The 27527-nt window shown below is 45.5% G+C and overlaps 2 protein-coding genes across 2 annotated transcripts in view; both read right to left on the bottom strand.

Annotated features, from left to right (window-relative positions):
- PDE6B (phosphodiesterase 6B) overlaps nt 1-26301 on the bottom strand; it is a 38881-nt gene extending 12580 nt beyond the window's left edge. Inside the window, exons 1-11 of the mRNA XM_035097189.1 lie at nt 25840-26301; nt 17929-18081; nt 17724-17813; nt 17317-17457; nt 16985-17059; nt 16838-16902; nt 16280-16346; nt 15913-15960; nt 14841-14990; nt 12189-12332; nt 9838-9903 (exon numbers count right to left, since the gene is read on the bottom strand). Coding sequence (XP_034953080.1) covers nt 9838-9903; nt 12189-12332; nt 14841-14990; nt 15913-15960; nt 16280-16346; nt 16838-16902; nt 16985-17059; nt 17317-17457; nt 17724-17813; nt 17929-18081; nt 25840-26301 — 1461 coding nt within the window. The remainder of the gene's footprint in view (nt 1-9837; nt 9904-12188; nt 12333-14840; nt 14991-15912; nt 15961-16279; nt 16347-16837; nt 16903-16984; nt 17060-17316; nt 17458-17723; nt 17814-17928; nt 18082-25839) is intronic.
- Nucleotides 1428-4184, bottom strand: LOC132591184 (uncharacterized). The gene has a single exon (XM_088658409.1). The coding sequence runs from the start codon at nt 4182-4184 to the stop codon at nt 1428-1430; it is 2757 nt and encodes a 918-aa protein (XP_088514535.1).
- Nucleotides 26302-27527: the final 1226 nt, after the last annotated feature.

Raw genomic sequence — 27527 nt, forward strand, 5'->3', positions numbered from 1 at the left:
TACCACTTTTGGTTTACAGTATTCAGAGATGCCAGTGTGATGGATCCCCCACCTCACTGCTTAAACCTCAGAGGCTCTCCCTGTGCTTCTCCACAAACGGGAGAAAAAAAAAAACCTCCAGAGTCCAAACTGGACTTGTCTCCAGAGTACCTCAGGCTCTGCGTTCGAAACCTATGGCCACCAGTGGGGTCTTCCTCCCTGGGTTCCCTACAGCTACAGTGTGCCTCTCCCTTAGGCAACTATGTGGCTCCTTCGGCTTCGCTAACCAGCCCTTTGTATGACAGGAGAAACAGCAAACAGTTTCCTCTTCCCCAGGAAAGCTTTGTTCTCCCCTCTTTGTCACACCTCTGAAGGTACTGAGACACTGCCGAGTCAGTGAACGTTTAAGCACATTTGACTTTATTATTTAACTTCTAAACATGAGTTTCTTTGGTTCTTAAAAGCACAAATCTTCTTTTTATTTAACACAGTTTTCTTCATACAGCTCCTGCATCCCACTCTCTACCAACTCCCTAACTCCCAACTGCCAACTGCCTAACCACCTCTCCCTCGCTCCCACAACTCTCTCTCAACCGAATTAACTCCCTCCCATTCCTTTTAAACTCCTGGCAGTCCCGCCCCTCAGGAATGGAATGCGTCATTTATCCAGGAGGTTGGGGTTTAACTCTCTGCACCCTGGAGTTCTTTTGCCCACCAGGCCAATCCGTCACATTTTCTCCCCTCCCCCGAAAACCCTTGCGCAGGCATACTCAAAAATATCAGAGTAATGCCGAAGCAGGGAGATAGAGTCGTGAATTTCCTGGCTTACCTTCCCCCCAGGTGCGCTGTTTACACAAACCTGTGTTGCAACTCTCAATTCCCCTGCTAAACTTACCCCTATACCTGCAGTTAACCTAGACTTCAGATATACACGCTTACATATGCACTATACACTTTAACATTTCAAAAGAAATAGAATGCATTTTCCCAATAATACCCACCTATGTATATATAGTGTAAAATTAAACCTTTCCTTCTATTCAAAAATCAGGGTTTTCCCCAAAAATTATACACTAAACATTTATGTGTCCCAACCAAAACAGAATTGATACCATACCATCAAAAACATTTTCAAAATTCTAGCAACATTGAAATACACTGCTGTCATAAAAAGATCAAGTTGTCACCTTCAACAAAAGCACAATAGATTCTCCCCAAATGATGAAGGCACTTGTTCTCAGCAATTCTTCTTGCGACACCTAATAAATAAAAAGAAACCCTCCTCCCACCAGTCAATTATGACTTTAGAAGGAATAAGTCTCGATAAGTGGTGCATAAGATTGTCTTTAGCTGTGTTAGTCAGTGGGACTCCTGACGACTCTGCATTGGAAGAAAATTGTTGCACTTTAACAAGTCCTTTTTCCTCCTCCTGCCGCGTCGCTTTTCCTTCATTGCGCTGCACCGGCCATGCGTTGAGCAGATCTTCTGCCTTGCACTGACGACTCTGCAGACAGTTTCAGATGGTACTGGAACATGCCTCTCGGTGCAATAGTCCGGCGCAAGCAAATCTCAAGCCACTTTCGCTTTCGGGCAATCATTTTCCTGTGGGCCTCTCGTTGTTTCCGACTCCCCCCAGGATCATATTCGGCCTCAGCAGGACAACAAGATGACGGATGCGCAGCATCTTGGCATTTTCGAGCTTCCTTTTTGCCATGCAAGGGATTCCCATTTGTAATTAGGAATGCACCCCCTGATTCCAAGCACTGCTGTGCCCTGTGCACTCTGCTTACAGCTTGCCTTTCAGTCTCTGGCACATAGCAAGGCAGCTCCAGTATGCTAGATATAATCACTGGATGTGCCACGCTCTCTTCCTCCTTCCTTTCAGGCAGTAATAGATGTAACAGTGCACTGGTTTGCTGTCCATCAGCCAGCTCAGAAGGGCTGTATCCGCTCTCCTGACTAATCAAGTCGAAACTTAACACAAATGGTTGGCAACGCTCATCCACACTGTACTGTTGGTGGTTAGGATAAGGTGTTACAGACGAGGCTGCTGTTCCCTCCTTCTTTTTACCAAGCTCTTTGGCTTGCAGAAAGTTATTTGCAGTCCCTACACAGCTAACTCCGCCAAGTGGCAACACCTCCTTCATACCCAAGTCGGCTATGAGCTCCTTAGGTAAGCTCTGTCTTGTTAAATCATTTCCATTGACTTTGAACACAGTCTTATCTCTGTTCTCCCTCAGAGGAATCTCCTCTGGTAATCTTAGGGCTCTGTCCCCAAGGTCTAAAATAAAACTGTTCTCCCTTTTAGAACCTCTGGTGTCTTTGTTTATAGCAGTCCAGTAAATTTGGTCTTGGACTCTCTCCTTTTGGCTTATTTCAAAATGCGCTGTTGTGGGGGCATCCTGTGCCAATTGCGGCTCTTGCAGACTGATCTTCTTTGGCATCACCGATTGCTCTTTGCTTTCCCACCCAGCTGCAGTTTTGCCTCTCTCAGATTTACTAATTAATGGTTCCTCCTTTATACAAGAAACCCTGGGCTTTTCTACTGACACCACTGTGCTGTACTGCCCTTTAGCTTCTCCACACAATCCCTTTAGAGTTTCCTCCTCCCTCTGTTCTGCCAGGAACTGGGCCCTGTTGGCAGTTATGGTGGTTACAACTGACATTCTCCCCAACATTCCATTCCCCTCAGGATCGGCTTGGGCCTCTTCTACTGCAGTTAATGGATTCCCTTTTGCTTCGGTTTGGGCTCTAGTGACAACTTGAACCTTAAATTCAGGCTTGATTACATCATTGCCTATCAGAAATGGTGTATCGATGTTATCCCAGACGCCCACTTTCCATTTTCTCCTCATGCCATTATAAACTATATCCACTTCTGCTACCGGAACCTCGAACTCAGGTCCCCATATTCCCTTTAGACTAAAAGTTTGGTCTTTAAGGTACTGATCCTGTGTCACACAGTGTGATCTAACCAGACTCACTTCTGCACCTGTGTCACGTAAACCCAAATATTCTTGATTATTTAAAATCACTGGCTCCATAAAGTCTTTATTAATCCCCTGATCAGCTCTCCAGACCTGCCTTATGTTAGCCACAGTCTCTGAGGCACTGACAGTTGATTCGGGGTTACTTTCCTGAGGTGATTTTTTTACCTCAGCTTGGGTTAGCAACTTCACTGACTTGGTAGCCGTGTTGGCATTTTGTTTTTTTGCTAATTGCGGGCATCTTGATCTTATGTGACCTTCTAATCCACAAAAATAGCAAGATATTTTTCTGACTACTGGAGTGTCTACTTTGTCAGGAGCCCGGTCAGCTTTCTCCCCTTTTTCATAAGGCTTCATCTGCCTGTTCTTTGGCCACTGCCTTGGAATCAGCATTTCAGGACAATCTCCTTCAATCTCATCTAATATTAAAGCCATTTTGGACACATCCATCAGCCTTTTGTCTTTAATAAACCAGCGTAGATTCATAGGGACATGTTTATAAAACTGCTCCACACAAATTAGCTGTTTTAATTCTTGGAAGCTGGTCACCCCGCTCCCCTGAATCCACCTGTCCAGCAAACGATCTAGCTTGCTTGCCAGCTGAGAAAATGTCTCTTTGGGACCTCTTTTTAGTTCTCTAAAGGCTTTTCGGCTTTGATCAGCAGTTAGCCCACAGCGTACTCTCACCCGCTGCTTAAATATCTCATAACTGGATAGTTCAGTATCCCTTAAGTCTGAGTATATTTCACTCAAGATGCCACATATTTGAGGCCTCAGATACATCATCCAGTCCGCCTCAGCTATTTTTAATTCCTGACAAATGCGTTCGAAACTGAATAGAAAGCTTTCGGCATCATCCCCATTTACATATTTTGGGAATCTCTTGAGGTTTGCTGAGGTAACCTCCACATTTTCTCTATTTGGAGATACCTCTCCTCTCAATTGAATCTCTTCCAAACGCATTCTCCCCAGCTGCATCTCCTTTTCTGCTTGCAATCTCTCCTGCTCCAATTGTGTTTTTAATTTCTCAGACTGCATTCTCTCCTCAGCCGCTAACTTTTCCCTTTCAACTTCAATCCTAGCCTTCTCCTTTTCACTTTCAATTCTAGACATCTCAATTCTCAATCTCATAAGCTCTAATTCAGAATTTGGGCTCCCCTCAGCCCCTTCTGTCCTCTCATCCCCTTTAGCCTCTCTTGCTTTTCTTAAATGTGCCATTTTCCTTCTCTGGAAAATATCGTTTTAAAACTCCCACAAACTTCAACTTTGGTTGTGGATTCAGATCACGACGCTGCCACCAATAATGTGATGGATCCCCCACCTCACTGCTTAAACCTCAGAGGCTCTCCCTGTGCTTCTCCACAAACGGGAGAAAAAAAAAAACCTCCAGAGTCCAAACTGGACTTGTCTCCAGAGTACCTCAGGCTCTGCGTTCGAAACCTATGGCCACCAGTGGGGTCTTCCTCCCTGGGTTCCCTACAGCTACAGTGTGCCTCTCCCTTAGGCAACTATGTGGCTCCTTCGGCTTCGCTAACCAGCCCTTTGTATGACAGGAGAAACAGCAAACAGTTTCCTCTTCCCCAGGAAAGCTTTGTTCTCCCCTCTTTGTCACACCTCTGAAGGTACTGAGACACTGCCGAGTCAGTGAACGTTTAAGCACATTTGACTTTATTATTTAACTTCTAAACATGAGTTTCTTTGGTTCTTAAAAGCACAAATCTTCTTTTTATTTAACACAGTTTTCTTCATACAGCTCCTGCATCCCACTCTCTACCAACTCCCTAACTCCCAACTGCCAACTGCCTAACCACCTCTCCCTCGCTCCCACAACTCTCTCTCAACCGAATTAACTCCCTCCCATTCCTTTTAAACTCCTGGCAGTCCCGCCCCTCAGGAATGGAATGCGTCATTTATCCAGGAGGTTGGGGTTTAACTCTCTGCACCCTGGAGTTCTTTTGCCCACCAGGCCAATCCGTCACATTTTCTCCCCTCCCCCGAAAACCCTTGCGCAGGCATACTCAAAAATATCAGAGTAATGCCGAAGCAGGGAGATAGAGTCGTGAATTTCCTGGCTTACCTTCCCCCCAGGTGCGCTGTTTACACAAACCTGTGTTGCAACTCTCAATTCCCCTGCTAAACTTACCCCTATACCTGCAGTTAACCTAGACTTCAGATATACACGCTTACATATGCACTATACACTTTAACATTTCAAAAGAAATAGAATGCATTTTCCCAATAATACCCACCTATGTATATATAGTGTAAAATTAAACCTTTCCTTCTATTCAAAAATCAGGGTTTTCCCCAAAAATTATACACTAAACATTTATGTGTCCCAACCAAAACAGAATTGATACCATACCATCAAAAACATTTTCAAAATTCTAGCAACATTGAAATACACTGCTGTCATAAAAAGATCAAGTTGTCACCTTCAACAAAAGCACAATAGATTCTCCCCAAATGATGAAGGCACTTGTTCTCAGCAATTCTTCTTGCGACACCTAATAAATAAAAAGAAACCCTCCTCCCACCAGTCAATTATGACTTTAGAAGGAATAAGTCTCGATAAGTGGTGCATAAGATTGTCTTTAGCTGTGTTAGTCAGTGGGACTCCTGACGACTCTGCATTGGAAGAAAATTGTTGCACTTTAACAAGTCCTTTTTCCTCCTCCTGCCGCGTCGCTTTTCCTTCATTGCGCTGCACCGGCCATGCGTTGAGCAGATCTTCTGCCTTGCACTGACGACTCTGCAGACAGTTTCAGATGGTACTGGAACATGCCTCTCGGTGCAATAGTCCGGCGCAAGCAAATCTCAAGCCACTTTCGCTTTCGGGCAATCATTTTCCTGTGGGCCTCTCGTTGTTTCCGACTCCCCCCAGGATCATATTCGGCCTCAGCAGGACAACAAGATGACGGATGCGCAGCATCTTGGCATTTTCGAGCTTCCTTTTTGCCATGCAAGGGATTCCCATTTGTAATTAGGAATGCACCCCCTGATTCCAAGCACTGCTGTGCCCTGTGCACTCTGCTTACAGCTTGCCTTTCAGTCTCTGGCACATAGCAAGGCAGCTCCAGTATGCTAGATATAATCACTGGATGTGCCACGCTCTCTTCCTCCTTCCTTTCAGGCAGTAATAGATGTAACAGTGCACTGGTTTGCTGTCCATCAGCCAGCTCAGAAGGGCTGTATCCGCTCTCCTGACTAATCAAGTCGAAACTTAACACAAATGGTTGGCAACGCTCATCCACACTGTACTGTTGGTGGTTAGGATAAGGTGTTACAGACGAGGCTGCTGTTCCCTCCTTCTTTTTACCAAGCTCTTTGGCTTGCAGAAAGTTATTTGCAGTCCCTACACAGCTAACTCCGCCAAGTGGCAACACCTCCTTCATACCCAAGTCGGCTATGAGCTCCTTAGGTAAGCTCTGTCTTGTTAAATCATTTCCATTGACTTTGAACACAGTCTTATCTCTGTTCTCCCTCAGAGGAATCTCCTCTGGTAATCTTAGGGCTCTGTCCCCAAGGTCTAAAATAAAACTGTTCTCCCTTTTAGAACCTCTGGTGTCTTTGTTTATAGCAGTCCAGTAAATTTGGTCTTGGACTCTCTCCTTTTGGCTTATTTCAAAATGCGCTGTTGTGGGGGCATCCTGTGCCAATTGCGGCTCTTGCAGACTGATCTTCTTTGGCATCACCGATTGCTCTTTGCTTTCCCACCCAGCTGCAGTTTTGCCTCTCTCAGATTTACTAATTAATGGTTCCTCCTTTATACAAGAAACCCTGGGCTTTTCTACTGACACCACTGTGCTGTACTGCCCTTTAGCTTCTCCACACAATCCCTTTAGAGTTTCCTCCTCCCTCTGTTCTGCCAGGAACTGGGCCCTGTTGGCAGTTATGGTGGTTACAACTGACATTCTCCCCAACATTCCATTCCCCTCAGGATCGGCTTGGGCCTCTTCTACTGCAGTTAATGGATTCCCTTTTGCTTCGGTTTGGGCTCTAGTGACAACTTGAACCTTAAATTCAGGCTTGATTACATCATTGCCTATCAGAAATGGTGTATCGATGTTATCCCAGACGCCCACTTTCCATTTTCTCCTCATGCCATTATAAACTATATCCACTTCTGCTACCGGAACCTCGAACTCAGGTCCCCATATTCCCTTTAGACTAAAAGTTTGGTCTTTAAGGTACTGATCCTGTGTCACACAGTGTGATCTAACCAGACTCACTTCTGCACCTGTGTCACGTAAACCCAAATATTCTTGATTATTTAAAATCACTGGCTCCATAAAGTCTTTATTAATCCCCTGATCAGCTCTCCAGACCTGCCTTATGTTAGCCACAGTCTCTGAGGCACTGACAGTTGATTCGGGGTTACTTTCCTGAGGTGATTTTTTTACCTCAGCTTGGGTTAGCAACTTCACTGACTTGGTAGCCGTGTTGGCATTTTGTTTTTTTGCTAATTGCGGGCATCTTGATCTTATGTGACCTTCTAATCCACAAAAATAGCAAGATATTTTTCTGACTACTGGAGTGTCTACTTTGTCAGGAGCCCGGTCAGCTTTCTCCCCTTTTTCATAAGGCTTCATCTGCCTGTTCTTTGGCCACTGCCTTGGAATCAGCATTTCAGGACAATCTCCTTCAATCTCATCTAATATTAAAGCCATTTTGGACACATCCATCAGCCTTTTGTCTTTAATAAACCAGCGTAGATTCATAGGGACATGTTTATAAAACTGCTCCACACAAATTAGCTGTTTTAATTCTTGGAAGCTGGTCACCCCGCTCCCCTGAATCCACCTGTCCAGCAAACGATCTAGCTTGCTTGCCAGCTGAGAAAATGTCTCTTTGGGACCTCTTTTTAGTTCTCTAAAGGCTTTTCGGCTTTGATCAGCAGTTAGCCCACAGCGTACTCTCACCCGCTGCTTAAATATCTCATAACTGGATAGTTCAGTATCCCTTAAGTCTGAGTATATTTCACTCAAGATGCCACATATTTGAGGCCTCAGATACATCATCCAGTCCGCCTCAGCTATTTTTAATTCCTGACAAATGCGTTCGAAACTGAATAGAAAGCTTTCGGCATCATCCCCATTTACATATTTTGGGAATCTCTTGAGGTTTGCTGAGGTAACCTCCACATTTTCTCTATTTGGAGATACCTCTCCTCTCAATTGAATCTCTTCCAAACGCATTCTCCCCAGCTGCATCTCCTTTTCTGCTTGCAATCTCTCCTGCTCCAATTGTGTTTTTAATTTCTCAGACTGCATTCTCTCCTCAGCCGCTAACTTTTCCCTTTCAACTTCAATCCTAGCCTTCTCCTTTTCACTTTCAATTCTAGACATCTCAATTCTCAATCTCATAAGCTCTAATTCAGAATTTGGGCTCCCCTCAGCCCCTTCTGTCCTCTCATCCCCTTTAGCCTCTCTTGCTTTTCTTAAATGTGCCATTTTCCTTCTCTGGAAAATATCGTTTTAAAACTCCCACAAACTTCAACTTTGGTTGTGGATTCAGATCACGACGCTGCCACCAATAATGTGATGGATCCCCCACCTCACTGCTTAAACCTCAGAGGCTCTCCCTGTGCTTCTCCACAAACGGGAGAAAAAAAAAAACCTCCAGAGTCCAAACTGGACTTGTCTCCAGAGTACCTCAGGCTCTGCGTTCGAAACCTATGGCCACCAGTGGGGTCTTCCTCCCTGGGTTCCCTACAGCTACAGTGTGCCTCTCCCTTAGGCAACTATGTGGCTCCTTCGGCTTCGCTAACCAGCCCTTTGTATGACAGGAGAAACAGCAAACAGTTTCCTCTTCCCCAGGAAAGCTTTGTTCTCCCCTCTTTGTCACACCTCTGAAGGTACTGAGACACTGCCGAGTCAGTGAACGTTTAAGCACATTTGACTTTATTATTTAACTTCTAAACATGAGTTTCTTTGGTTCTTAAAAGCACAAATCTTCTTTTTATTTAACACAGTTTTCTTCATACAGCTCCTGCATCCCACTCTCTACCAACTCCCTAACTCCCAACTGCCAACTGCCTAACCACCTCTCCCTCGCTCCCACAACTCTCTCTCAACCGAATTAACTCCCTCCCATTCCTTTTAAACTCCTGGCAGTCCCGCCCCTCAGGAATGGAATGCGTCATTTATCCAGGAGGTTGGGGTTTAACTCTCTGCACCCTGGAGTTCTTTTGCCCACCAGGCCAATCCGTCACAGCCAGCAATTGAAGTAGCTACTGGAAGTTTAGTTACCCTGTATTCTTAGGAGCCCAAATAGTGCTATTTTCTACACAACCCAACCTCCAAGTGAGTGAAAAAGATTGACAATAGAACCAACACTTAACCAAGAAGTAACATTAAAGTAAAGAACAGCTCTCCCTCCCTTCTATTCTTTTTTACAAGTGGAGTTCAGTGTTGCGTTCTTCCAATCGTTCCATCTGCACAAGCATTCAAGTTTGCAAGACAGAACAACACACCCTCCCCTCTCCCCCCACAGTGATTCTTCCAGATTCTTTTGAGGGGTTTTTGAGGGGAGGAAGCAAGCAGAAATTCTTTCGCTGACAGAGTTGGTTGGGGGAATCCCACACTAAAAATCAATTTTGCTTTTTTACATGTAAGAGCTGCACCATAAAAATGGACCAGCTGCCAGGAACTGGGCTGGGAGACAACACCACTTTTGCCATTTATTGTCCACCCCAATAGTATTGATCATATTCTTTGATATTGGACACTGCTGATACGCCCTGCACACCTGGTTGTTTCCCCTGATCATATTATAATCTCCGTTGTATGACTTTGGCAGGGGAGAAAGTTTAACTGCGAAATTTCAAAAGAAGGGTATTAACCCAGAACAAGCCATGTTGGACACTCACTAGAACTGCAGCCAGCTCTTCCTCATCACACTCAGCAACCTCTTTCCCAAGTTTCTGTCGTGTCGGCTGTGGAGACATAGAGAAGTTGAATTATGGCTGACAGCACTCAGAGATGGGCCAAGACGTTTTGGTGCCTAAGGCAGATCTAATGCTACAAGGATGCTACTGGTGACAGAGTGTGTGAGGCTGCTGAGCAAATGTCATTCTGGCATCTACTGACAAGTGTCTGAAATACCACTTGTGCAAAGGCTAATGTACACATTAGGTTTTCCCTGTGCCTGTAAGCCTCCCTGAACTCCTACTCAGGAAGTAGCCCACTGAGCATGTGCAGCAGCTGTCTCAAATGTACACACCTCAGCTTAACTGTGAAGTGAATGTGACTTACATTTTCAAATCAGATGGTTTGAGGGAAAACACATAAGACAGGAGCCGTTCTCAAGAAACAGCAGGATAAATATGGATTGTGGCTCACATAATGTGTCCACAGTTTCAAACTCAATGTGCCCACAGCAGTGGGAGGGCAGTAGAGCCGGAGTAAATGGAAATGTGTACACAGTCACAGAGATCAACTTTATCTGCGCACAGACATATTTGGGTTTTTTAAGTATATATTTAAAGGCGCTTACTGAGTGAGGCTTGCCAACTCTTCCTCATGCAAACTTACATAACCCTTTAAAGGCAACTTAAACACCCAAATTATTACAAAGGTGCCCTCTCTCCCTCTACATGTCCTCCTCGTCCCTACTTGGGAAGTTTATTCAATCCTTCAGTCTGCAGCATTGAAGCAAATATTCTTTTCAATGGGTAAAGTACACATAATTGAAAAGCAGCCTCATAAGCCTGTACACTTTGAATGGAGGAATGGCAGGGAAGGAGGGCTTGTTGTTTATCCCTTTCTCCACCAACCATTTTCTCACTCAAAATTGGCCACCCAAGATGCTTTCAGGGTTCTAGGGAAAGGTCAATATGCATCTAGAACCCAGGTGGCTGGGGGGCAAAGCAGTTTGTGAGGATGATTTAATTAGGAGAGCGGCCAACATGAAAGGGGTGGCCATCTCCACTTCCCCCTACTCTGCTCAAAACTTCAGGCTTCTGGTGCTGCTTTCCAGTGAAAAACCAAAAGCCAAGATCTGTTGGGCCTTTATTACATGTATTTGTATTACAGTGGTACCTCGGATTACAAACACAATTGGTTCCGGAAGTCTGTACTTAACCTGAAGCGATCTTTCCCATTGAAAGTAATGGAAAGTGGATTAATCCGTTCCAGACAGTCCGTACAGTACTTAACCTGAAGTGTACTTAACCTGAAGCGAGCTTTCCCATTGAAAGTAATGGAAAGTGGATCAATCCGTTCCAGACGGGTCCGCGGAGTACTGAACCTGAAGCGTACTTAACCCGAGGCGTACTTAAACCGAGGTATGACTGTACTTGGATATCTGTCATGTGGTTGCAAGATCAGGGCTCATGGATGTGTGAGTTTCTATTTCAGTGTTGCCAGTTTTTGCGTGTGGAGACCTTTTAGCCATCCCCAAGAAATAAATTCAGATCAACTCAAATTTTTGGTTTGGTTTTTGGGACGGTGGCAAGCAGGAGCCCTGCTCGACCTCCACCCAGATGAGCCCTGGACTCAGGCTCAGGGCACAACCCCGCATGGGGAAGACCAACCATGAGTCCGTGGATTCCATCTTAAAGGAATACCCAACGCATAGGGTTGGCTAGGCATCCTGCCACCCCTATCACCAGAACCAGAGCCTATCCGCAACCTTACAAGTTGTGGCGGTTGCTACGCGGCAGGCGAAACCCAAGTGGCACCAGCCAATCAACCAAATGGGGAAAATTCCTGCCGTGCCCCTGTCCCAACGACAGGCGACACACGACGGCATAACAAGGTCAAGCGCAAGCCCTAAACATAGGGAGAGGTGGGCAGGTCTTCCGATGCCCTGAACCCAAAAGAGGAAGCTCAGGGACACGTGCAGCGGGTTAAGTTGTGGTCCCTCGGTCGCTTTGACTGGTGCCCCTCTAGCCCAATTGCTCCCAGGATCAAGGGACCACCAATAGGGTGTTGTGGCTGCTCCAATGTTCCCACCCACAACGCAGGGTCTGATTGCCAGGTTCCACCGCAACACCTGCCCTCTTATTAGGGAGGACCTGATTTGTGGCAGGGTGAAAGCAACACTGGTTTCCCGAAAATGATGATTAAAGTAAAAAAAAAAATGGGGGTGGAGGTTGTCCTAGAACACTAATTTGAAATGATTGGCAACAGTGGAAATGGGGAGAAGCCTGGATTTGAATGTTTAAAATATTAACAAGTGGAGTGAGGAAAAAAACAACAAGGGCTTTAAGAACCATACCAGTATTGCTTGCATTTCATTCTTGTCGCATTGCACATGGTAGAGCACCATGTCCTGTGCGATGTCCTTTCGATTCTCCAGTTTGTTCATCTTATCGTAGGTATCAGTATTGAGCACAGACCAGCCAAGGAATTGTGTCAAGGACTTGGGAAATAAAACAAAAGTTACTATTACAGCTGCAACAGGAGTTGTACCTCTCCCAGATCCCAGTAATGCCTCTTAAAGAACAGTACTAATACGGTGGTGATATGTATGTGTTTATTAACTATTATTAGGATTTTTTTTCTGCCTTCCTACAGTCAAGGTGGCTAACACCACAAGTTAAAAACAGACTAGCAATATCATTATTTTAAAAACAAAAATGTAATTTGTAAAAAAATCAATAAAGTTTTGTTTATATATATATATATATATATATATATATATATATATATATAATTATTTTAAAAACAAAAATGCTGTAAAAAAACAGCAACCCAGCAGCAAATTAAAAAGAACAACTACAAACCCCTTACTGGAGGGAATGATACAGAGGTGGACCTTGGTAATATGGTGCCCTGTGTGAGGTCAAAAATTTGATGCTCCCTCCCCCCACCAACCCAAAGCTGCTTTCTCACAGCCAGGTGAGGGAGGCACTGGGCTTTGGGAAGGAGGCGCAAGGCTGTGGCAGGGTCCTAGAGCCCTCCTTCTTCCTTCCGAAAGCTAGGGAAGCACTACCTAGGCCAGTGGTTCCCAACAGGTGGTCCGGGGACCCCCAGGGGTCCGCGAGCTATGCCAGAGGGGTCCGCAAGATGCTATTAGAATAAAAAATATATTAAATATATTTCGTATGATAACAAATTTTTTGTTTTGGCCGCTTCCTGCATGAGCAGAGTCTAGCGCAAAAGTAGAATTAGATAGAGGCAGTAGTTGTGCTGTATGCCGTTAGGTGGCGCTTTACAAACACTACTGTTTTGCAAAGAGGCAGCGCACACATTCTACTAACGCTCACCTCCCCAAGATGCTTTGTGCGCGTCAGCTTCATTTGTGCGCTACTGCGCAGGTACCCTGTCTTCTCCATTCCCCTCCCTCCTCCCTGGCGCGCGCTGCCTCTTTGCAAAACAGTAGTGTTTGTAAACAAAGCATTGTTTTTCGCGGAAGCTACAGTTCACGTCGACATGCGGTCGGATTTCAGAGTGAAAGTTTCAAGTTTGGAACCTAATATTTCAGAAATAATGGACTCAAAGGACAGATTTAACTCATCTCATTAAGAACTGAAAATTAAAACTAACTGTATACGGATGGAGTACTCTGTTGTAACTGTAAAAAATGTATAAATATAAAATATAAAAAGACTCTTAATTTGGCTCTCACTTTTTAATTTTAGGATTAGGAATTAATGGGGGTCCTTGTCACAATAGCGGCTCGATGAGGGGTCCTCGAGCAAATTTTGTTGGGAACCCCTGACCTAGGCGTTGGGAAGGAGACAGGAGGACCGGAGGACCCTGCCAGAGCCCTCAGGCCTTCTTCCCAAAGCCCAGCATTTATTAGGCTTTGGGAAGGAGGCAGGAAGGAGGCAGGGAGATGCCCCCCTTGGCTCCTGCACCCTGTTGGGGGGGGGAGGGAATCGGTCGTGCAGCCCTTAATCCGCCTCTGAATGATATCATATAAGAAGAAAGAGATAAGGCTTTAGATCAGCTTTTGCCAACCCAGTGCCCTCCGGATGTTAGGCAACTCAGTCCAAAAACATATCGAGGGCTCCTGGTTGGTGAAGGCTATTTTGACGGCTTCCTGAAGATGATATGCAGAAGAAGCTAAGGGAAATGCACATAAAAACCATGGATTTGGAACAAAGTTTAATTGTCGACAATGAAAGAGAAGAGGAGCTGGAGGAAGCAAAAGATGATACAATAGCTGGGGAGAATCAGTAACTATCTCAAGTCAAGGGGGAAGGTTTAAATGAGCACGATAGGGTACAGGAAGCCAGTTCAAGAGTGGCCTAAGGGTGTGTGAGAGACACACAACTTGTGGGTAAAATGGGTTTGTAGCGGAGCTGGGTACTGATGGAAGAAGCATAAAAAGAAGAAGTGGGAGACTAACCATTTAAGAAATGGAAAGAAATACATCAGGTAGCCATTTCTTTGCATACTGCATGGAGTAGGAACCTAAGGCTCTATTGATTTATTGCAGAATTGTGTTAGTATTGAAATAATATTTAGGCCACTCTCATCATCGGCAAGTGTTAGTATTTTGCAATCAACTGTCTTTTATTTTTTATTTTATTTTTTTTATTTTTTTTATTTCTATGCAAGTTTATATTTTTAAGAAAAATCTCAAAGCTGTTTTCAGCATATTAAAACACCATTAAACTAATCTGTCAAAGCAACATAATTGACGGAAAACTAAAATATTACCTTAAAGATTTCAAAATAAAACATTACAAAGGAGGTCAACTGCAGAATACATATTTAACACAAACAAAGTTAACAACAACAAAACAACGTAAACTTTTTTTTAAAAAAAATTGCTAAGTGAAGTCAAATATAAAACGCACGTTTAAAACAGCATAATTCACAGGAGAATAAAATATTATCATAAGCATGTTTGGCAGGCACAAAAAGATGGGGCAAAAGAAGATCTGTTTTCAATTCCAGCTCCAATAAAGAGACCTACCTCCATTAGTGTTTCATCCTGTTCATCAAAGGGCTTCCCATCTTTTCTGTTGTAAAAGGTAGCAACACCAACAATCTCTTCCTTTTTGTTGACTATGGGCATGGAGAGAACATTTTTGATAATCCACCCTGATTCATCAACAGGACTTTCCTTAAAGCAACATACAAAGTATATGTCACTATAAATTGCACATTTTCTCAATATAATAGTGATATTATTCAGCCAATGTAAAGGAGGATGTCGTATGGCCAGTACCATATTTAATAATAATAATAATAATAATAATAATAATAATAATAATAATAATAATAATAATTTATTATGTATACCCCGCCCATCTGGCCTGGTCCCCCCCCCCCCCGCCACTCTAGGCGGCTTCCAACATGCATTAAAATACATTAAAATATCACAGATTACAAACTTCCCTAAACACGGCTGCCTTTAGGTATTTCCTAAATGTCAGGTAGTTGTTTTTCTCTTTGACATCTAACGGGAGGGCGTTCCACAGGGCGGGTGCCACCAGGGCAGTCTCGAGCAGGTCAGGCGCCCTGGCGCTGAGGCGCGGAGATTGCTCCGGCACCCCTGCCCTGACGGCCCGGCGCCACCAGGACTATACCTAGAGCCAGCCCTGGGTGCCACTACCGAGAAGGCCCTCTGCCTGCTTCCCTGTAGCTTTGCTTCTCGGAGTGAGGGAACTGCCAGAAGACCCTCAGCGCTGGATCTCAGTATACGGGCTAAACAATGGGGGTGGAGACGCTCCTTGAGGTATACAGGACCAAGGCCGTTTAGGGCTTTAAAGGCCAGCACCAACACTTGGAATTGTGCTCGGAAACGTACTGGGAGCCAATGTAGATCTCTCAGGACCGGTGTTATGTGGTTCTGGTGGCCGCTCCCAGTCACCAGTCTGGCTGCCGCATTCTAGATTAATTGCAGTTTCCGGGTCACCTTCAAAGGTAGTCCCACGTAGACCGCATTGCTAGGGGCATAGCAAACTTAAATGGATTTAGCATTCATTCCTTCTTCCCAAGATACACCAATGGGGGACCCTCATGAACAGCTGCGATCACAGTACCTGAAACGTAAACATTTCATCCGAAGCTGCACCCATAATGTTGCAAATCTAAAAAAAATGCAGAAATGTTTAGTTTCCATCTGTATTTTTTTTTACATGCTGTTAATTAAATCTAAAGTAGAATTATTTAAGCCCTCCTACCAAGACCACCCAAGGTCTTACACATCCTCCAGGTCATAGCATAAACTACTTTTGAAACTCTCCTTCACTTCAAGATGGCTGCTTGCTATGCGGCACAGGGCGGGGGCTGTTTGAAAAGAACCAATCCAAAGCTCTCTTGGTCACACGGAAGTCATCCCATGGTTCTTTAGCTCTTGGCCAACGTTGCCTTGATGAATTATGGAAATATGCTAATGTAAATACTTACGAAACCAGTTTCTGCAACATATGTTGGAAGGCCGCTAACCAATGCCCAGTGATCGGGCTTAGGATTTCTAAATGGAAAGGAAAATGCACAAAAACATTGATCAAATTAGGATTGGATGCAAACAGAACACACTTAAATTACTCATGCTGAAATTCTTAAAGAGCTTTACTGCAATCGCGGCCTCCTGATGCTTTCACTTCTAACATGTCGTACCCTCCAACATGTCCAGGCCAAAAACCGGGTTGCATGTTTTCTGGGCCACGTTCACGGGTGAGTCACATGACCCACATGAGATCGCAGCCCCCCACCCCCACCCCATGTTCTTTTCACCGCGAGATTGCAGCACCCAAAATGGCTGCTGTGCTCTTGTGTGGAAAAAATGGTGTGCCCCGCTTTTCCTGGGACAGTTGTGGGGTATGATTCAATAAGAGTTCCTAATGTTGTCTTACAAATATACTTTGCAAATAAAGTAGCCAGATGAAAAAGAGAACAAGGCTCCTGTACTTTTAATAGTTTTGCACTGCCCATGAGATCATTTCTTTTCTTTTTTTTACTTACGGGATGACTTTGATTTCTTCCTTTCCATGTAAGATATAATCAATGACTTTATAAAAGATGATCTCCTACAAATAGAACAGAAATGGGAATTCATAGCAAGTGACCAAGTGGTGAAACGAGATATTTATTGTCAGTTTAATGACCTACTCTGCCATCCGGAGTCCGAGGTCCTGAGTAAGGGGGGATTTCACCCATTAGAACTGGCCACAAATCAAAGAATTCCTGGAAAGGGAGATAAATATTATTACAGAAGGTCAGTTTTGGCCATATGAAGACCAAAAAGAAAGAAAGTGAATGCCTCCCATGATTTAAATAATTCCAGGTGTGACATTCTTAAATAATAATAATAATAATAATAATAATAATAATATATACATTGAATACAGTCTTGGAGATGTCAAGGACTGGACTAGGTTCCTTTTCCATGCAAAGCATGTACTCTACCACTCTTACTAAAAAATCTTAGAAACTTAGCTTACCTTTTCTTTGCTCATATCCAGAAGGCCTACAGAATACCTGTCACAATTCAAATAGGCTTTCACTGTGTAAAATGATTTGTGGAATTGCCTTTCAATGTCAGTCAGTTCCTCAAATACCTTATTGGCTGACCACAGCAAAACCTGCAGAACGGCAAATCGTCATGTTAGTTGATTCGACAACATAGCAGATTCCAGGAGCACCATTTGAAATTTCAAGCTGTGTATGTGTGCAGGAAATACATGTGTCAGCATTTGACTTTAAAAAATATTGGCCCTCATCCTCAGACAAGCAGGAGTAGGAGACGAAAACCAGGTAAACTGGGGGCAGAAACAGTAGCTGTTATTTATCTAAATTTAGGCCGAGTGGGGGAAAGACACCTTGCGTTCAGAAATATATTTTTCCTTACCTGACCTCTTCGAGTTTCACAGTTGTGAAGGTAGCTCAGATGATAAATTTTCAGGTTCAAAGAGGCAAAATTGAGGTACTTCAGGAAAATCTGGGAACATTAAGAAAGCTTCAATCAGTTCAACAAGGTGTGGCGATGCTATAATGCTTATAGGCAACGTTAATGGGCAAGGAGATTCTCCCTAACAAGTTGTATTCATACTTACACTTTCATCTGCGCTGCTGAAGAATGGACCTCCAACTTTATTCACTGCCATGATCACAGCAACCACATCTTTGCCATTCATGATTGGGCTTGCAAGGATGTTCCTTGTAGTGTAGTCGGTGAGTTTGTCAACAAAAGTACTAAAATGGTCACACTGTTGATTTTAATTAAAAATTACAATTTTTTTAAAAAAATACAAACAGTTATATTTCAGGTTTTTCAAAATAAGTAAGATAGAAATGACATGGTGCGCAAATACCTTAAAAGTAGCAGAAAAACACACAGCAAATTGAACAATTCTAACTTGCCCAAGACAACAGGTTAGGCATCAACTTATTTTCTGAAAGCTTACAAAGCTTAGAAATGAGCTCCAGTGATACTGGATTTTCACTTATTTCAAAAACCTTCAGTTATATCCTAGAGTGTCGCTTAGCTGATAGCAAGGCTCTCATCAGTAGAACAGTAGGTAAGCGATTTTGAGTGATTCTCCATCCTTCTTGCAGCCCCCACCTCCTAAATCCACTCCAGAAGGTTGAGGGACCTCCAGAGCAGATGTGGGGGGTAATTACTAAATTAATTACTAAATTAAGCAGGCTATAACTTTGAACTAATCCATCTAGCTGAGATAGGCTAGCCTTTCTACATTCCATTCATCATAGAACATATACAATAAGTAAATTATACTGAAATCGTAACAGATCTTTGACCTGGCACAACCATACTGTCCTATTTTGAAGCTTCTTTCCTCAAGGTGGACAGCTGATTGATCATTGACGGGATCGATGATTCAGGTCACACCCACCTGCTGGGTGAGATGGGGGCTCAAACAAATTTTGTCAGAATGCAGACTGCATGTGAAAGGGTTGAACAGTAAAAAGGTTATTTTTTTAAAAAAAGTTAAAGGACCCCTGGACGGTTAAGTCCAGTCAAAGGCGACTATGGGGTTGCGGTGCTCATAAGAGGCATAGCAAGCCCAGGTGGTACCCAGTGCGGAATTTTATTTGTCACACAAACCCCACGCCACTTTGCCGGGATGCTGGCAAAGCTGCGCCTTCTTGAGAGCCATGGGTCCCGTCCATTCCACTCCCTCCCCGACTCGCTGTAAAGCAGCAACGCGGGAGCCGCTTACGGCGAGCCAGGGTGGGAGGGAGGCTGGGGGGGCGGCTCGCCGTAAGCGGCTCCCACTTTGTCGTTTTACAGCAAACCTGGGAGGGAGGGGGGAGCCGTGGCTCCTGTCCGCCCCCCCCCCTGGCTCGCTGTAAAGCAGTAAAGCAGGAGCCGCTTATGGCAAGCCAGGGAGGGGTGGATGGGAGCCATGGCTCCCCTCCCTCCCTCCCTGGCTCACTGTAAAGCGGCAAAGCAGGAGCTGCTTATGGTGAGCTGGGGAGGGAGGGGCAGGATCCTCTGCTCACAGCTGCAGCCACGAATGGAGGATCCTCTACATGTGGCTGCAGCAGCGTGATGGCTCCTCATGCCACCGTGACGGGGCGCCACCTTGTCACCCTCGGAGACATGCCACCGGGAGCGCACCCCCCCCATTGCAACGCCACTGGCGCTCATCTTGCTTCAGGCGTTTGTCCACAGGCATCTTTTCTGGGTCATGTGGCCAGCATGACTAAACTGCTTCTGGCACAAGGGGACACCGTGACGGAAACCAGAGCACATGGAAATGCCGTTTACCTTCCTGCCACAGTGGAACCTATTTATCTACTTGCACTGGCATGCTTTTGAACTGCTAGGTTGGCAGGAGCTGGAACAGAGCAACGGAAGCTCACTCCATTGCGGGGATTCACACCGCCAATCTTCTGATCAGCAAGCCCAAGAGGCTCAGTAGTTTAGACCACAGTGCCACCCATGTCCCTGAAGCTGGACAGCGGCCTGGCTTAGACGTTTCTGGAAAGAGACAGTGTTTGCAATTCTGTGGTGGTTGTAACATACCCTCCAACGGTCCCGATTTTGCTGGGATGGCCCTGGAGTGACTAAAACCGTTATGGCTTCTGCCTTGATGCCGGGGCGCCCCGATTTCTCCCAGCCAGTGATCAGGGGCCGCTGGCTGGGAGAGCCGCTGGCAGGGGCACTGGGACGGAGGCATGAGGGCTCTTTGTGGGGTGAAAGGGGGGCTGGAGGTGCAATAGCTTCAAAGGGAGAGGGGCAGTGGTGGGATTTGAGGAGTCAAGGGCAGTCAGCACCAGGTGCCAGAGCGGAGGGAGGCAAAGGGCTGTGCGTGGTGGGTGGGGGGTGTATTAGACATTATTTTATTCTATGTCTTTATTATTGTTCCTTCAGTAGCACCTTAAAGACCAACTAAGTTTTTATTTTGGTATGAGCTTTCGTGTGCATGCACACTTCTTCAGCTGACAAACAGGCCAAACCCTACACCAAAGGATAAATGGACATAAATCTGACATCAGGAACCACAAGACAGAGAAACCAGTAGGAGAACACTTCGATCTCCCAGGACATTCTGTACAAGATCTCAAAGCAGCTGTTTTATTACAGAAAAATTTCAGAAACAGACTGGAAAGAGAAGTTTCTGAATTGGAACTCATTACCAAGCTTAAAACCATGGAGCCACCTGGGATGAACAAAGACATAGGATTCTTATCTCATTATGCATGATCAAGCTTTCTTTAGCGCCTCAGCCCTTGCTTTTTCCCCGCAGGAACTATTGCAGTCATCAGCAGTCGTTAACAGCCATCAACAGGTTTACCACTCCTATCAGCCCATCACCCGTTCCCACCCACCCCCACCACCCTCTGAATATACATAAGGGTCTGGCTCTTCTGTTTCAGTGTATCTGAAGACGTGTGCATGCACACGAAAGCTCATACCAAAATAAAAACTTAGTTGGTCTTTAAGGTGCTACTGAAGGAATTTTTTTTTATTTTGCTTCGACTCAGACCAACATGGCTACCTACCTGTAACTTTATTATTGTTATTATTGCTATATATTTATTTGTACCTCACCTTTCCCCCCTGACAGGGACTCAAGGTAGCTTACAGATAAAGATAAGAACAGCTTAAAAACACAGAGGGCAGACATACCTCCAACTGTCCTCGGATGAAAATGTCCCTATTTTCATCTGAGGGATGTTGGAGGGTACGTTGCTATGCTCATGCAGCATGCTAGTACTGCCTTGCTCTCTACTTGTGTCTGTGCCCCTGTAACTCCTCTTCTAACTCTACACTTGTAAATAATGTCTTGCGGACCCTGCAATCCTAGACTGCTCCCTTCTCCAAAGGAAATTTATACAGTAATGTCAGCCCAGAACATTCCACTGATTGGAGAAAAGGGGGACACAAAGATACCATAGTTATATAGGCTTTTGGTTATTTGTGGGATAGACTACAGCAGGGGTCAGCAAACTTTTTCAGCAGGGAGCCGGTCCACTGTCCTTCAGACCTTGTGGGGAGCCAGAGTATATTTTTTTGGGGGGGGAAATATGAACGAATTCCTATGACCCACAAATAACCCAGAGATGCATTTTAAATAAAAGAACACATTCTACTTATGAAAAAACACCAGGCAGGCCCCACAAATAACCCGGAGATGCATTTTTAATAAAAGGACACAATCTACTCATGTAAAAACATGCTGATTCCTGGACCGTCTGCGGGCAGGATTGAGAAGGCGATTGGGCCGCATCCGGCCCCCGGGCCTTAGTTTGGAGTCCCTGGACTACAGTATTTGGGTATTCTACCTATAGATCTGCGATGAGCAAATGACCAAGTTTTTGTTTTGGTTTTTTTAATTGCTTAACAGCAATTAAAGTAATCCTAGATAGCACTGGTGGCCTGTTGGGATTTCAGATTAATAACTCTTTTCAAATATAAATAATAGTGCAGTCTTATCCATTGGCCTACCACCAACAGAGCAACAAATGATACATGATGATGATGATGATGATGATGATAATGATTCAGTTTATTACCTGCCTTTCCCTAGCAGGACTCATGACAGGTCACAACTTAAAGTTAAATCTTAAAACAGTTAAGACAAATCACAGTAACAAGAAGAGGGTGGATCCTGAAAACACATATATCAGGTGTCAGTGGGTACAATGGTCCACCTTCAGCATATATCAGAAACTATATCATGAAGGTGCTAGTCACACCTCCGTGGGGAAGGAATTCCATAGCCTAGGAGATGCTACAGAGAATGCCCTCGTCCGGGCACTGCTACCCCTGAGCTTCTGAGGGTGGTAGAAGTACCGAGAGGGCTCCTTCTGCTGAACTTAACACCCAAGAAGGTCTATAATAATAATAATAATAATAATAATAATAATAATAATAATAATAATGTATTATTTATACCCCGCCCATCTGGCCGGGTTCCCCCAGCCACTCTGGGCGGCTTCCAAAAAACAGAAATTCTAAAATACAGAAATCCATCAAACATTAAAAGCTTCCCTAAACAGGGCTGCCTTGAGATGCCTTCTAAAGGTCTGGTAATTGTTCTCTTTGACCTCTAGTGGGAGGGCATTCCACAGGGTGGGTGCCACTACCGAGAAGGCCCTCTGCCTGGTTCCCTGTAACTTGGCTTCTCGTAATGAGGGAACCGCCAGAAGGCCCTCGGAGCTGGACCTCAGTGTCCGGGCAGAACGATGGGGGTGGAGACGCTCCTTCAGGTATACCGGACCGAGGCCGTTTAGGGCTTTAAAGGTCAACACCAACACTTTGAATTGTGCTCGGAAACGTACTGGGAGCCAATGTAGGTCTTTTAGGACCGGTGTTATGTGATCTCGGCGGCCGCTCCCAGTCACCAGTCTAGCTGCCGCATTCTGGATTAGTTGTAGTTTCCGGGTCACCTTCAAAGGTAGCCCCACGTAGAGCGCATTGCAGTAGTCCAAGCGAGAGATAACTAGAGCATGCACCACTCTGGAGAGACAGTCACTGGGCAGGTAGGGACTCAGCCTGCGTACCAGATGGAGCTGATAAACAGCTGCCCTGGACACGGAGTTGACCTGTGCCTCCATGGACAGCTGTGAGTCTAAAATGACTCCCAGGCTGCGCACCTGGTCTTTCAGGGGCACAGTTACCCCATTCAGGACCAGGGAGTCCTCCACACCCGCCCGCCTCCTGTCCCCCACAAACAGTACTTCTGTCTTGTCAGGATTCAATCTCAATCTGTTAGCCGCCATCCATCCTCCAACCGCCTCCAAGCACTCACACAGGACCTTCACCGCCTTCACTGGTTCTGATTTAAAAGAGAGGTAGAGCTGGGTATCATCAGCATACTGATGGACACCCAGCCCAAACCCCCTGATGATCTCTCCCAGCGGCTGCATATAGATGTTAAAAAGCATGGGGGAGAGGACAGAACCCTGAGGCACCCCACAAGTGAGCGCCCAGGGGTCTGAACACTCATTCCCCCCCCCACCACTTTCTGAACACGGCCCAGGAGGAAGGAGCGGAACCACTGCATGACAGTGCCCCCAGCTCCCAAGCCCTCTAGACGGTCCAGAAGGATGTTATGGTCGATGGTGTCAAAAGCCGCTGAGAGATCCAGCAGAACAAGGAAACAGCTCTTACCTTTGTCCCTAGCCCGCCGGAGATCATCGACCAGTGCGACCAAGGCAGTTTCAGTCCCATGATGAGGCCTGAATCCTGACTGGAAGGGATCCAAATGGTCCGCTTCTTCCAGGCGTGCCTGGAGTTGTTCCGCAACCACTCGCTCAATCACCTTGCCCAAGAATGGAAGATTTGAGACTGGGCGATAGTTGGCCATATTGGCCGGATCTAAAGATGGTTTTTTAAGAAGCGGTTTAATAACCGCCTCTTTCAGCGGGTCTGGGAAGGCTCCCTCATGGAGAGAAGCATTTACCAACCCACGAAGCCCATCGCCCAGCCCTTCCTGGCTAGCTTTTATAAGCCAGGATGGGCAAGGATCAAGGAGACAGGTGGTTGGTTTCATTCGTCTAAGCAGCCTGTCCACATCCTCGGAGGTAACAGATTGAAATTGATCCCACAAAACTTGACTAGACAGGACTCTAGCATTCCCCCGCCCCGGCCCTGCTCCCACGGTGGAGTCTACCTCTTCCCGAATCTGAGCGACTTTATCTGCAAAAAACTTTGCAAAATCATTGCAGGAGATCATGTGGCCCGTACTGGGCCCGGATGGAGCAGGTGGTTCCGCTAAATTGCGAACCACCTGGAAGAGTCTCCTGCTGCTGTTTTCTGCAGATGCGATGGAGACGGTGAAGAAGGTCCTCTTCGCCGTCGCCATTGCCACTTGGTAGGCTCGAAGTTGAGCTCTAGCCCGTGTCCGGTCTGATTCAAAATGAGTTTTCCGCCACCGGCGCTCTAGCCGTCTCAACGACTGTTTCATTGCCCTCAGCACCGGGGAATACCACGGGGCTGTCCGGGCTCCATGCAATCTGAGAGGGCGCTTCGGAGCCAGACAGTCAATAGCGCTGGTTAACTCTGCATTCCAGCGGGCCACCAGGGAATCAGCTGAAAGGCCATCGACATGGGATAAAACATCCCCTACCACTCTTTGGAAGCCAATTGGATCCATTAAGTAGCGGGGGCGGACCATCCGAATCGGTCCCACCTCCCTGCAGAGGGGAAGGGTTGCGGAGAAGTCCAGTTGCACCAGAAAGTGATCTGACCATGGCACTTCTTTTGTTTCGCTTTTACTTAATGTCAGATCACCAACATCCATAGAGGTAAACACCAAGTCCAAGGCATGTCCGCGGCTATGAGTTGGGCCAGACTTATTCAGGGACAGCCCCATGGTGGCCATGCTTTCCACGAAGTCCCGAGCGGCTCCTTGTAAGGTCGTGTCGGCATGGATGTTAAAATCCCCTAAGACAACCAAGCTAGGTGTCTCCAGGAGCACATCCGACACGACCTGAAGCAGCTCGGGCAGGGAATCCTTGGTGCAGCGGGGAGGTCGGTACACCAAAAGGAATCCTGTACTGCCTCTATTGCCCAACTTCCAGAACATGCACTCAGAGAACTGGGTCTTCCCAATAGGACGCCTGGTGCAAACTAATGACTTCCTAAAAATCACTGCAACCCCCCCTCCCCGCCCAGATGGCCTGGGTTGCTGTGCATAAGAGAAACCTGGTGGGCAAGCAGCGCCAAGAACGGGCCCATCGGCTTCCTCCAACCAGGTCTCTGTCACACATGCCAGGTCAAATCCTCCATCCACAATCAGGTCGTGAATGGCGGTGGTCTTATTCATCATCGACCTGGCATTGCACAGCAGCACCTTCAGGTCATGTGGGTATCCCTTGCCTATTCCAATATCCGTCCGGTCAGGACCAGACCTGGAGGCAGGGATAGTCCTCAGACAACGACTAAGTCTGCCTCCTCGGTAATGACATGGTCTGGTCTTAGCGTAACTCCTCCTCCTACCCGTGACCACTGAGATCGGTTGTTCCAGTGCACCCCCCCCCTGTGGAATCTGCCCCAGCCATTTTGCTTGCTGGGACCCCCTCCCAGGCAGCCCTGACCCCTCCCCTTAAAAACAAAATAAAACCTCTGTAAAAAACAGCAAAGAACTCAACAAAAGAAGAACACAAAAAAGACAATAAAACAATAGAACCAAAAACAATAAAAATTACAAATACACTAAAATTTAACAGATTCCCACACCCAACTAAAAATCCCTCCCACCTACCACCCCAAACACAATAAAACAATAAAACCAAAAACAATAAAAATTACAAATACACTAAAATTTAACAGATTCCCACACCCAACTAAAAATCCCTCCCACCTACCACCCCAAAGAAGATAAAAACATAAAAAATTCTTTTAAAAGCATTTTAAAAAGAACTCTGTAGGGAAGGAGGTGGTCTTCCAGAGATTTGGGGCCTAAGGCGTTTAGGGCTTTAAATAGTACTAATGTGAGCACCTTGAATTGGTCCCAGAAACAAACTGGCAAACAAACTGGTAGCCTTACCTCACCAACGTCTGGGATGTTCACTGTCTTCTTCGTCTGAGCAACGTGCCCTACCACACCAATGTCTAAAGGGAAGACAATTTCGCAGTCAGGGGCTACCAAGCATTCTTCTAGTGCGCTCTCCTTATGAATGTTGAACAGCCGGGTTGCAAGCTCCGGGGTGCCATTTCGCTGCCTGAACATGAAGAGGCTGCACCGGTCGGCGTGGATCAGGGCACTGATTCTCCGTAGGGTCTTGAAGACGACCTTCTCCATGTTGATGCTTTCTTGCATGTCTTGGATCAGCTCGAAAAACGCTTCGCTCTCCGCCTCCTGGCCCAGCCCAGTGAACTCTTCCAAGCGTTGGTGGCTATTTGTCGTGGCACACAGGGTCCCACTCCCCATTTTCTCCTCAAAATACTGCCTAGCAAAATCTGGGTGGGTGTCCAGGAATCTTTCGACTTCACCTGCGTTAATGCTCATGTTATCTTTCCTTTGATTCTGGGTGTTACCCTTTCACAACAATAGTCTCCGTGTAAAACATGGAGACAATGATCTGTGAGGGGTGATTATCCACCAACTAGCTGAGTATGTGGAAGGGCAGATCGTCTCAAGCAAACAGATGACCTGTCCCAAAGCCGCAAATAATTCCCAGCCCCCTCTTCGCAGATGTAAGATCAGTTATTATATTTTCATATTTAGAAGGAACAGCTTTCTGCAACGCACTGCCTTTATTCTCTTCCTCATTTTTAAAGTTGTGTGTGAGAGATATTTTTTCTCTCCTGGTGGTGGTCTTAAGAGTCAAATAAGCTCTCCAAAACCTAATTAAACATACACTGCTCCGTTCTAATCCTTAGCTAACCAGGTGAATATCTTATTATTCCTGCTCTCAGAAGGGACCTGTAGCAAACCTGAAATCAAATAAGGTATATATATTCCATAAACAGACTGGTACAGACTGTCAACAAGAGGAAATATTTATTGGACATAATGGGTTGTCTCCAACTAGGTTTTTATTCAGAATAGGCTTACTTAAATAGTGAGCCTAAGTTAATTATGTCTGTTAATTTCAATGGGTCTACTCTGAGTAGGACAAGCATTAGATACAACCTTGTATTTTTCCTATTGGCTAAGCACCTAGCCTTGGCATTAAACAGAGGTGAAGTGGCTCACCTCAGGCTGACGTATTTGGGGAGCATAAAAATGCAAACTGTTTATTATTAGTTTATTATTATATTCCCACCAGTTTCTAGTGGGGGCACTAATTTGGATTTGCTGCCCAAGGCACCAAAATATTTTGAGTCATTTCTGGCCTAGAGGTTTGATCCACTTTGGAGAAGCAACCAAAGAACATGGATGCATTTTATTTTTTTAAGTCAGATTCCCATTTCCTTAAGACTTCTTCAAATCCATGCTTGTGGGTTCAGAAAAAACCACCTTCCACTCACCCACCCCACTCTCCAGTCCATGCAGGCTCTTGCCTGGGTCACTTGGGTCAGTTGCAACTGTTCATTGGGGTGGGAGGTACATTCAGGTTCAAAAGGTGAAGCTATGCAATTGCAAAATCTACATTAGATAGCATGCACAGACGATTTAAAATCATGCTCCTGTGCAACCCATTCCTATTCCTATTCATACATGTGCACAGAAAGAGAGGCTTAAAGGCTCATAGGTGAAACTTCTTGCTTAGGAATGATTCACATACATTG

This window comes from Zootoca vivipara, chromosome 15 (assembly GCF_965207765.1).
Source record: "Zootoca vivipara chromosome 15, rZooViv2.hap1.1, whole genome shotgun sequence".
Taxonomy (NCBI): domain Eukaryota; kingdom Metazoa; phylum Chordata; class Lepidosauria; order Squamata; family Lacertidae; genus Zootoca; species Zootoca vivipara.